The 12,371-nt window shown below is 39.4% G+C and overlaps 1 protein-coding gene across 4 annotated transcripts in view; it reads left to right on the top strand.

Annotated features, from left to right (window-relative positions):
* Window positions 1-12,371, top strand: part of MGAT4A (alpha-1,3-mannosyl-glycoprotein 4-beta-N-acetylglucosaminyltransferase A) — a 122,515-nt gene that overhangs the window by 95,932 nt on the left and 14,212 nt on the right. For 3 of the 4 annotated variants that reach the window (XM_054546688.2, XM_054546687.2, NM_001135514.1), the window contains 4 exon segments: window positions 1,804-1,911; window positions 2,031-2,224; window positions 5,439-5,517; window positions 6,719-6,785. In XM_054546688.2, coding sequence (XP_054402663.1) covers window positions 1,804-1,911; window positions 2,031-2,224; window positions 5,439-5,517; window positions 6,719-6,785 — 448 coding nt within the window. 4 annotated transcript variants of the gene reach the window in all.

Below are 12,371 nucleotides of genomic sequence, written 5' to 3'. Positions count from 1 at the left end.
AAGTCTTTGAAAGTGTAAATGTCTTTCTTTCTTTTTTTTTTTTTGGAGACAGAGTTTTGCGCTTGTCACCCAGACTGGAGTGCAATGGCGCAGTCTCAGCCCACTGCAGCCTCTGCCTCCCAGGTTCAAGCGATTCTCCTGCCTCTCAGCCTCCCGAGTAGCTGGGACTACAGGCACGTGCCACCATGCCTGGCAAATTTTTATATTTTTAGTAGAGACCAGGTTTCACCGTGTTGGCCAGAATGGTCTTGGTCTCGTGACCTCATGATCCCCCCACCTCAGCCTCCCAAAGTGCTAGGATTACAGACGTGAGCCACCAAGCCTGGCTGCTAATTTTTGTATTTTTTTTTTCTTTTTTTCATTTTTGAGACGGAGTGTCGCTCCGTGGCCCAGGCTGGAGTGCAGTGGCATGATCTCGGCTTGCTGCAAGCTCCGCCTCCTGTGTTCATGCCATTCTCCTGCCTCAGCCTCCTGGATAGCTGGGACTACAGGCGCCTGCCACCACGCCCGGCTAATTTTTTTGTGTGTGTGTTTTTGGTAGAGACGGGGTTTCAATGTGTTAGCCAGGATGGTCTCGATTTCCTGACCTCGTGATCTGCCTGCCTTGGCCTCCCAAAGTGCTGGGATTACAGGCGTGAGCCACTGCGCCCGGCCAATTTTTGTATTTTAAGTAGAGACAGGGTTTCACCACGTTGGCCAGGCTGGTCTCAAACTCCTGACCTCAGGTGATCCATCCACCTTGGCCTCCCAAAGTGCTGGGATTGCAGGCGTGAGCCACCATGCCCAGTCAAGTGTAAATTTCTTATAAAGATGTGTTTTTTAATTTTTTTTTTGGCCCCAAACTTATATAAGTTATTGAAAATGAAAAGTCTAAATAAATATTTGTCAAGTGGCCCTTGGTGTTGCACAGCCTTCACACGCCAGGCCCACGCTTGAAGACAGGTTGAGATGGAACGTCTGGACCGTGGGGCACTGCGAGTTGAAACATAGGTGTCCCTTCCTGTGTTGACAGAGATTGTCTGTGGAATTTTTAATATCATTTACCTGCTTCTAGGCAAATGATTGCCTCACATTTTCAAGTTGCTTTCGTGCAACAAAATGTGCCATTTATAATTTGCAAATTCATTGTATTTTTAATAAAAAATATTTTGTATATTTGAACTAACCCCCAGTCTATAGTTTATTCATTTTAATATTAAAAGTCAAATCTTTATTGACGTGTTGAAGGATGGTTGAAGTTAAACCCTTCACTCTTCCCTTAACTATGCTTATTTTAAATTTCTGGATCATGACTATTTATCAAGTAAGTAGCAAATCTATTAGTGCCTCAAAGACTAGAAAAAAATATGACTTGTAATTATGACTTGAAGTTGTTTTCTTTTCAATTTTGTTGTTGTTGTTGTTTTATTTGTTTGTTGGTTTGTTTTTGTGACAGAGTTTTACTCTGTCACCCAGGCTGGAGTGCAGTGGTGCGATCTTGGCTCACTGCACCCTCCGTCTCCTGGGTTCAAGTGATTCTCCTGCTTCAGCCTCCCGAGTAGCTGGGATTATAGGCTTGCACACCTGGCTGATTTTTGTGTTTTTAGTAGAGATGGGGTTTTACCATGTTGGCCAGACTGGTCTCAAACTCCTGACCTCAGGTGATCCACCCGCCTCGGCCTCTCAACTTGCTGGGATTACAGGCATGACCCACCGCGCCCGGCCCTTCTTTTCAATATTTTAATAAAGGTCTTCTCATTTTCCAGGTGAGGGCAAGATTTCACTTTATTATGCAACACTAACGTGATTTTTTTAAATATTTAGAAACATTGTGATAGACAGAAAGCAAATCTACGAATTCGCTTCAGACCTTCCCTTTTCCAACATGTTGGTCTGCACTCATCACTATCAGGAAAAATCCAAAAACTCACGGTTGGTGACTTAATTTTATTTTCTCATGAACATACAACTTGTTATTTAAGGTATAATTATTGTTTTTCTTCTTAAATAAGCTGTATATTATTTAATAGCATATATGTCTTTGCTCCCAGGATAAAGATTACATGAAACCGTTACTTCTTAAAATCCACGTAAACCCACCTGCAGAGGTATCTACTTCCTTGAAGGTCTACCAAGGGCATACGCTGGAGAAAACTTACATGGGAGAGGATTTCTTCTGGGCTATCACGCCAATAGCTGGAGACTACATCTTGTTTAAATTTGATAAACCAGTCAATGTAGAAAGGTTGGTGATTATTGAAATGTATGTGATCTTACAATTCGAATCTCTTTTCGTAATGTGATTTATAATAGGTTTTTGTGTGTGTGCATGACAGATGGGACACAGTGGGGCCCAAAATGTTGGGCTTTAAATTACATGTAAAACAACGCCATAATAAAAATAAGCATGTTGTTTTCAGATGTAATGTCGACATTTAACACGTTTGGTGAACTTCATTGGTATTTCTGGACTTAGTATATCTAGTATAATTTTTTAATACTTTTATGCGGAACTCTCGAAAATCTCAAATTAGTGTTTATGTCTTTATTCTGGTATGTCCCTTGAAAATTGATCTGGAGCTAGTTGATTAGCCCAGCAATTTGGTTGAAATGATAAATTTGACAGAGTATGACTACTCTTAGTCAATGGTTTTACAAATGCTAGGTTATTTTCAGTACACCAGGGAGAAATTTACAGTTGTTTTATGTTTTTGAGCATTTATATTCATTTTACAAAATTTAGGACTTTCTTCCTTTTTTTTTTGAGACAGTCTCGCTCTGTTGCCCAGGCTGGAGCGCAATGGTGCGATATAGCTCATTGCAACCTCCGCCTCCCTGGTTCAAAAGATTCTCCTGCCTCAGCCTCCCAAATAGCTGGGATTACAGGTACCTGACACCACACCTGGCTAATTTTTTTTGTATTTTTAGTAGAGACAAGGTTCCACCATGTTGGCCAGGCTGGTCTCAAACTCCTGACCTCAGGTGATCCACCCATGTCTGCCTCCCAAAGTGCTGGGATTATAGGTGTGAGCCATTGTGCCTGGCCGATTTTTAATTTAATAGTTGTGATTCCTTCAGTCCTTCTTCAGGTTTGGGTATGTTCCCCAGATTGGCAGTGGCATACTTAAAGGAACATAGTTCCCCACTCTGTGGTATTTCCTTTTATGTGCCCCAATGGGAGGGCCAATTTGATTTTTAGAATCCACCAGAAATCATTTTCAGTAATTCTATTTGAGGTAGTCAGAAACAATTTAGAGCTGTGATACAATGTTACTAATTTTCTTTTGTTAGTCTAAACTGATTCCAAAGAGGAATTCAAGTTTTAAAAGTGTTTTAAGCATTGGGAATACCACTGGAAGAACATACAGAAATAGTTTTGAATAATATTTTGCACTTGCAGGAGCATTTATTTGTTTTGCTGTTAAAGTTCATTTTTATACTATTAGTAATACTCTGCACTTTGAGATATTTTTACCACTCAGAGAGCCAGCATAGCATTAGAAACAGCATAGATGTCCATTAGTATGTGTTTGGTTAAATAAAATGATATTGCCACGCAGTGGAATGCTGTAAGCAGTCATCAAAAATAATGACATAGATTAATATGTATTGACATGAAAACTTTCTTAGATATACACTAAATGGGGTAAAAAGCAAATTTTATAACTTTATAGAATATCCTTATAGATCATTTTATAGATTATAGCATTATATGTGTATAGGATTCTAGAATATATAGCATTCTATATAGAAAGTATAGAATTATAGGTTATAGAAGGATTTTTTGAAATAATAAAAACAATGTTTTACATATATTATGTACATAGAACAAATCTGCAAAAAATCTATCAAACTGTTAATAGAGGTGAGATAACAGGGTCAGTTTCACTTGACTTGATACATTTATTTTGTGTGCTTTTTCCCTCAACAATCAATTTCTTTTTCTTAGTCTTTGACTTTTGAGAAAGTATAGATTCACACACAGCTGTAAGAAGTAAAACTGAGACATCCTGTGTACCTATCACCCGACTTGCCCAAGGGTAGCATCTTGCAGACTGTGGTTTTGACACCAGTATATCAAGATAAGGACCGTTTCTATCACCCCAAGAATTACCACGTAACCTTTTACAGCCACATCTACTGGCCCGCTGCTGTAACTGTATCATAACCATACTGTGACTGGCTGAGCATTTTTAATGTGCAGGGGACTTTTTGTCAGTTCTCCTGAACTGATTGGAGCAGTCCTCTGAGGTAGATGGGACTATCTGCATTATAGAATAAACTCAGGCTCAGAAAGCTGAGGAAACTCGTGAAAGGTGACAATTCTAGTAAGTGAGAGACCCAGGATTTGGACCCAGGTCTTTCTGACTCCTAAGCCTAAACTTTTAACCATGCAACTGAACTAAAGTTAGGTTTGGATTCAGACATACTTTGCATGTCTTATCTAGTTTCCTCCCTTCCCCACACCCTGAGAACGCATACGCATACTTACTAGTTTGTTTTCAGAGTATCAAAAACAGAGTATTATACTCATACCCAGAAAGTATTTTAGATCTGTCACCATATATTGATAATTAGTCATTCTTCCAATGCTTTTTTAATATTGATATTCAGATATTTTAAGAGGTTAATTTACTTTTAGTCTACTAATATTAAAGTTATTTGTATTGGATAGAACTAGTCTTTGTTTCCTTTATTATTATTATTTATTACTATTATTATTATTATTATTATTATTTAGAGATGAGTTCTTGCTGTGTTACCCAGGCTGGAGTGCAGTGGCACAGTCATGGCTCACTGTAGACTAGACCTTCCAGGCTAAACTCAAGCAATCCTCTCACCTTAGCTTCCTGAGTAGCTGGGACTACAGGCACATACCACCATACCTGGCGAATTTTTAAATTTTTTATAGCGACGAGGTCTCACTGTGTTGCCCAGGCTGGTCTTGAACCCCTGACCTCAAGTGATCCTCCTACCTCGGCCTCCCAAAGTGCTGGGATTACAGATGTGAGCCACCACATCCAACCTAGAACTGGTCTTTGGACATGCCATGACTACTGGTTGTCCTAGTGAAGTTTTTTTCTGATATAAGATACAGCAGTATTATATAGGTATTACAATTTTCTGGGAAGAGGTTTAAATATTTAAAGCATTATAGACAGTGACATAAAACTCATCCTTTTTGAAAATATCTAGGTACATTATTATGTTAAGCAGCAAACATAATTGTTTCTGATAGAAGGAATGAACTTATCACCTAGGGGTCATGCTCTTAAGTTTCTAAGTTCCCTACAACCATTCAGAACACATACTGTGCAGTTATTACAAGCTCTAGCGTTGTCAACTTTGCTTGCTTAGAGTCTTGTTTAGAAAAGCTGACTCTGAGGTAAGGTCATTTTCTTGAATCTTTGTAAAATCTAGCCCGACTTGTGTTTTTATTTTGATGTTTGTATTTTCAGTTATTTGTTCCATAGCGGCAACCAAGAACATCCTGGAGATATTCTGCTAAACACAACTGTGGAAGTTTTGCCTTTTAAGGTATGACTGCTATTTCCTCTTACCTTTCCCTAGCAACTAATACTAGTAGACTTAGCTTGAAGCTTGTCTTGTTTTTAAGGGGAAAGAAAATTCTCATGATTTGCAGGACTCAATGGTGAATAATATTAATTTTTTTGAAATATGAAGCACTTTTATATTTGACGAGTGCATTTGACCCATTCATAGAAAGAGCCTTCATTTTGTTTTATCTTGGAAAATAACAGGCCAGACCCGGTGGCTCACGTCTGTAATCCCAGCACTTTGGGAGGCTGAGACGGGTGGATCATTTGAGGTCAGGAGTTCAAAACCAGTCTGGCCAACATGACAAAACCCCATCTCTACTAAAAATACAAAAATTAGCCAGGAATTGTGGCATGCGCCTGTAATCCCAGCTACTCGGGAGGCTGAGGCACAAGAATCACTTGAACCTGGGAGGTGGAGGTTGCAAATAATATGAATGTTTCTACTAGAAAAAGAAATGAAACATTGTTTTTTGTTTGTTCGTTTTTTGAGACAGAGTCTCGCTCTGTCACCGGCTGGAGTGCAGTGGTGTGATCTTGGCTCACTGCAACCTCTGCCTCCCAGGTTGAAGTGATTCTCCTGCCTCAGCCTCCTGAGTAGCTGGGACTATAGATGTGTGCCACTATGCCTAGCTAATTTTTGTATTTTAGTAGAGACTGGGTTTCACCATTGGCCAGGATGGTCTTGATCTCCTGACCTCGTGATCCACCCACCTCGGCCTCCCAAAGTGCTGAGATTACAGGCATGACACTGCACCCGGCCTGAATCATTGTTTTCTTTAGTGTTTACTTGCTGTTTGTATTTTGAGTCCAAATTCTATGTGTTTTTAATGCCTGTTAATTAATACACAATTTAATTTATTGGTCTCTCAGGAATCCTTAGATTTCTTTCAAGTTAACTACACAGTTCTTCTATAGTTTTAATAGAAAATACTGTTCTATTTCATTGATTTAATGTTTCATTTCCAACCACCAATATATTATATACAGATTCAAACGATGGCTTAAGAAAACATCTTTTATTATTAATGTAATAAGTTTTTTAAAGTTCAAGACTGAGATGATATTCCTCTTTTTAGGGATAGCTGTGTTACAAATGTCACTTCATCTATATTAAGATATATTAATAACTTAGTTTAAATAGAATTATTTTTGAAATTAATGCTTTTGTTTTATTTTAGAGTGAAGGTTTGGAAATAAGCAAAGAAACCAAAGACAAACGATTAGAAGATGGCTATTTCAGAATAGGTAATATCTACTTTAGTAAAATAGCCTTTATTTTTCTGGACTTACTCCTAAAGTACTTTTAAGTTCTTTTCAGATGTTAAGCAACTTGAGGATTACAATTACCAGTGTCCTCCAGGTTTTATGTGTGCTGTGTTGTAGTACTTGCTTTTATTATTTGACCCAAGTAGGATTTCATATCACAGATTGGTTCACTAGCTGTCTTTCTCGCCCCTTCTGCTCTGTGTCATGCTCTTGTTGATGCTCCCTGATAGAGAGTCTGCCTGCACTGCCTCCTACTGGACGGCCTTAGCTCCTCTCCAGTCTCAGCTCACATTGACAGGCCAGAATCTGTGCTTCGGGCCCCTTCCCTCTTCCCCAGCGTCATATCTGTGTTGAGATGTCCACTGACATAGCCTTATACCTGGTGGCCACATAGCCGTCTACCACAAGCGTCTGTAACACACACATTTCTTTGTTGATCACCAGTTTTTGCTGTCCCTATCCATCTAGTTGCCTAAGCCTAACCTTGGGAGGCACCCTGAAGACTGCCCTCTTCTTACTGTCCATTAGCACAAATCTGTCAGTTTTTCATCTGAAAGCCTTGAGTCACCCTGTCTGTGAGGGGCAGTCTGCCCTGTGCCTCCGATTCAGAGCCAGGGGAGGGACTGCATCTCGCTGTGGCTTTCTAGAGCCACTGCAGTTACTTTTCTGAAATGTAACTAGAACTCTGAGGCCTTTTTGTTATCTGATCCCTTAGCTCCCACCCACCTTCACATCTATGACTTTCTCTCATTCTTTCTCTCCAGCCCTGAGACTGTTGTTCCTCTGATGAAGGCCCCACACTCTCGGGGCAGCCACATCTCTAGCCATTTTCTCTGCCTGAAATGATTGGTCAATTATTTTTCCTTCTAATAAATGCTTTTGCACCCTTAATATGCCCATTTAATGGCCTCACTTCCATGCTCTTCAGATCCCCCCGTATGTGCCTTTGCTGTGCGGTTGTGTTGTTCCATAGCTCCATTCTGTGTGCTCCCCCTGGAGAGGGAGGGGCCGTGTCTCTCCTGTATGTCCTGTAGTTAACATAGGGCCTGTCACTTGGTAGACACTGACTCAATAAATAACTGTACATTTTCTTTTGCTTAAAACAAATGAATGCTGCTTCTTAGTATTAGATAAGAGCAAATATTGGCATATTTATATTGTAGGTCTATAGGATAGATACATTTTTAAGCCCTTTCTAGAACAGTTTTACCTTTGGTAAGTATCATTCAGCCATTGCTAAGAGGCTTGCACAATAACCCTGGGCTACTTTCTTTATAGTTTTGGTGGATGAATGATTTTTATATTTGGGCTGTATCTTAGCCCATCTCTAGAAATATACACAAAATCAGCTGAGTATCTGAGACATTTATTACCCCATTACCTGTCACTTACTAAATTTCTGAGAATGGTATGTTCTAGATTATGAAAGTAGCGTAGGAAATAGAGACATCTATATTATATATCTCTATAGTAATTGAAGAAAATGACCATCTAAAATATCAACTCATATGTTCTTAGAACGAGACACGAACTTCTGCATCATCAGCCTAGGACCTTGTGTAATCAAACAGAACAGAACTAAAGAGCAGCTGATCTTTTTTCAACTGAATGTAGAACATTCTGCTTCCTTAAGAAGTCTTCTTTGATGGAACTGTGTGTGAGGAGCTTCCTTGACCCTCTCGGTAGCAAAACAATTATAACTGGTGAAAATGATTTTTAAAAAACTATTTTAAATCTGTGAAGATTGTCCTAAGGGCTTGCAGCAAACGGAGCAACTTTTTTTTTTTTCTTTTTCTTTTATTATTATTATTATTATTATTATTATTATACTTTAGGTTTTATGGTACATGTGCCCAATGTGCAGGTAAGTTACATATGTATACATGTGCCATGCTGGTGCGCTGCACCCACCAACTCATCATCTAGCATTAGGTATATCTCCCAATGCTATCCCTCCCCCCTCCCCCCACCCCACAACAGTCCCCAAAGTGTGATGTTCCCCTTCCTGTGTCCATGTGTTCTCATTGTTCAATTCCCACCTATGAGTGAGAATATGCGGTGTTTGGTTTTTTGTTCTTGTGATAGTTTACTGAGAATGATGATTTCCAATTTCATCCATGTCCCTACAAAGGACATGAACTCATCATTTTTTATGGCTGCATAGTATTCCATGGTGTATATGTGCCACATTTTCTTAATCCAGTCTATCATTGTTGGACATTTGGGTTGGTTCCAAGTCTTTGCTATTGTGAATAATGCCGCAATAAACATACGTGTGCATGTGTCTTTATAGCAGCATGATTTATAGTCCTTTGGGTATATACCCAGTAATGGGATGGCTGGGTCGAATGGAATTTCTAGTTCTAGATCCCTGAGGAATCGCCACACTGACTTCCACAAGGGTTGAACTAGTTTACAGTCCCACCTACAGTGTAAAAGTGTTCCTATTTCTCCACATCCTCTCCAGCACCTGTTGTTTCCTGACTTTTTAATGATCGCCATTCTAACTGGTGTGAGATGGTATCTCACTGTGGTTTTGATTTGCATTTCTCTGATGGCCAGTGATGGTGAGCATTTTTTCATGTGTTTTTTGGCTGCATAAATATCTTCTTTTGAGAAGTGTCTGTTCAGGTCCCTCGCCCACTTTTTGATGGGGTTGTTTGTTTTTTTCTTGTAAATTTGTTGGAGTTCATTGTAGATTCTGGATATTAGCCCTTTGTCAGATGAGTAGGTTGCGAAAATTTTCTCCCATTTTGTAGGTTGCCTGTTCACTCTGATGGTAGTTTCCTTTGCTGTGCAGAAGCTCTTTAGTTTAATTAGATCCCATTTGTGAATTTTGGCTTTTGTTGCCATTGCTTTTGGTGTTTTAGACATGAAGTCCTTGCCCATGCCTATGTCCTGAATGGTATTGCCTAGGTTTTCTTCTAGGGTTTTTATGGTTTTAGGTCTAACATTTAAGTCTTTAATCCATCTTGAATTGATTTTTGTATAAGGTGTAAGGAAGGGATCCAGTTTCAGCTTTCTACATATGGCTAGCCAGTTTTCCCAGCACCATTTATTAAATAGGGAATCCTTTCCCCATTTCTTGTTTTTCTCAGGTTTGTCAAAGATCAGATGGTTGTAGATATGTGGCATTATTTCTGACGGCTCTGTTCTGTTCTATTGATCTATATCTCTGTTTTGGTACCAGTACCATGCTGTTTTGGTTACTGTAGCCTTGTAGTATAGTTTGAAGTCAGGTAGCGTGATGCCTCCAGCTTTGTTCTTTTGGCTTAGGATTGACTTGGCAATGCGGGCTCTTTTTTGGTTCCATACGAACTTTAAAGTAGTTTTTTCCAATTCTGTGAAGAAAGTCATTGGTAGCTTGATGGGGATGGCATTGAATCTGTAAATTACCTTGGGAAGGATGGCCATTTTCATGATATTGATTCTTCCTACCCATGAGCATGGAATGTTCTTCCATTTGTTTATATCCTCTTTTATTTCCTTGAGCAGTGGTTTGTAGTTCTCCTTGAAGAGGTCTTTCACATCCCTTGTAAGTTGGATTCCTAGGTATTTTATTCTCTTTGAAGCAATTGTGAATGGGAGTTCACTCATGATTTGGCTCTCTGTTTGTCTGTTATTGATGTATAAGAATGCTTGTGATTTTTGCACATTGATTTTGTATCCTGAGACTTTGCTGAAGTTGCTTATCAGCTTAAGGAGATTTTGGGCTGAGACAATGGGGTTTTCTAGATATACTATCATGTCATCATTAGACAGATCAACGAGACAGAAAGTCAACAAGGATACCCAGGAATTGAACTCAGCTCTGCACCAAGCGGACCTAATAGACATCTACAGAACTCTCCCCCCCAAATCAACAGAATATACATTTTTTTCAGCACCACACCACACCTATTCCAAAATTGACCATATCCTTGGAAGTAAAGCTCTCCTCAATAAATGTAAAAGAACAGAAATTGTAACAAACTGTCTCTCAGATCACAGTGCAATCAAGCTAGAACTCAGGATTAAGAATCTCACTCAAAACCGCTCAACTACGTGGAAACTGAACAACCTGCTCCTGAATGACTACTGGGTACATAACGAAATGAAGGCAGAAATAAAGATGTTCTTTGAAACCAACGAGAACCAAGACACAACATACCAGAATCTCTGGGATGCATTCAAAGCAGTGTGTAGAGGGAAATTTATAGCACTAAATGCCCACAAGAGAAAGCAGGAAAGATCCAAAATTGACACCCTAACATCACAATTAAAAGAACTAGAAAAGCAAGAGCAAACACATTCAAAAGCTAGCAGAAGGCAAGAAATAACTAAAATCAGAGCAGAACTGAAGGAAATAGAGACACAAAAAACCCTTCAAAAAATAAATGAATCCAGGAGCTGGTTTTTTGAAAGGATCAACAAAATTGATAGACCGCTAGCAAGATTAATAAAGAAAAAAAGAGAGAAGAATCAAATAGATGCAATAAAAAATCATAAAGGGGATATCACCACCGATCCCACAGAAATACAAACTACCATCAGAGAATATTACAAACACCTCTATGCAAATAAACTAGAAAATCTAGAAGAAATGGATAAATTCCTCAACACATACACCCTCCCAAGACTAAACCAAGAAGAAGTTGAATCTCTGAATAGACCAATAACAGGAGCTGAAATTGTGGCAATAATCAATAGCTTACCAACCAAAAAAAGTCCAGGACCAGATGGGTTCACAGCCGAATTCTACCAGAGGTACAAGGAGGAGCTGGTACCATTCCTTCTGAAACCATTCCAATCAATAGAAAAAGAGGGAATCCTCCCTAACTCATTTTATGAGGCCAGCATCATCCTGATACCAAAGCCTGGCAGAGACACAACAAAAAAAGAGAATTTTAGACCAATATCCTTGATGAACATTGATGCAAAAATCCTCAATAAAATACTGGCAAACAGAATCCAGCAGCACATCAAAAAGCTTATCCACCATGATCAAGTGGGCTTCATCCCTGGGATGCAAGGCTGGTTCAATATACGCAAATCAATAAATGTAATCCAGCATATAAACAGAACCAAAGACAAAAACCACATGATTATCTCAATAGATGCAGAAAAGGCCTTTGACAAAATTCAACAACCCTTCATGCTAAAAACTCTCAATAAATTAGGAATTGATGGGACGTATCTCAAAATAATAAGAGCTATTTATGACAAACCCACAGCCAATATCATACTGAATGGGCAAAAACTGGAAGCATTCCCTTTGAAAACTGGCACAAGACAGGGATGCCCTCTCTCACCACTTCTATTCAACATAGTGTTGGAAGTTCTGGCCAGGGCAATTAGGCAGGAGAAGGAAATAAAGGGTATTCAATTAGGAAAAGAGGAAGTCAAATTGTCCCTGTTTGCAGACGGAGCAACATTTATTCATGAGAATCTCCCAGATCTCCGGGAGGGAGCCAGGACCAGCCTTATCACTCACAGTACCCCAGCTGGGGGAGACAGAAGCTCACCCCAGCTCAGGGAGACAGAAGCTGTGCCCTGTGCAGGTACAGCCAGGAACACTGGACTCTC

The sequence above is a fragment of the Pongo abelii genome, chromosome 12 (assembly GCF_028885655.2).
Source record: "Pongo abelii isolate AG06213 chromosome 12, NHGRI_mPonAbe1-v2.0_pri, whole genome shotgun sequence".
Taxonomy (NCBI): Eukaryota; Metazoa; Chordata; class Mammalia; order Primates; family Hominidae; genus Pongo; species Pongo abelii.
Note: the sequence above shows the minus strand (reverse complement) of the source record. Positions and strands in the feature narration are given on the sequence as shown.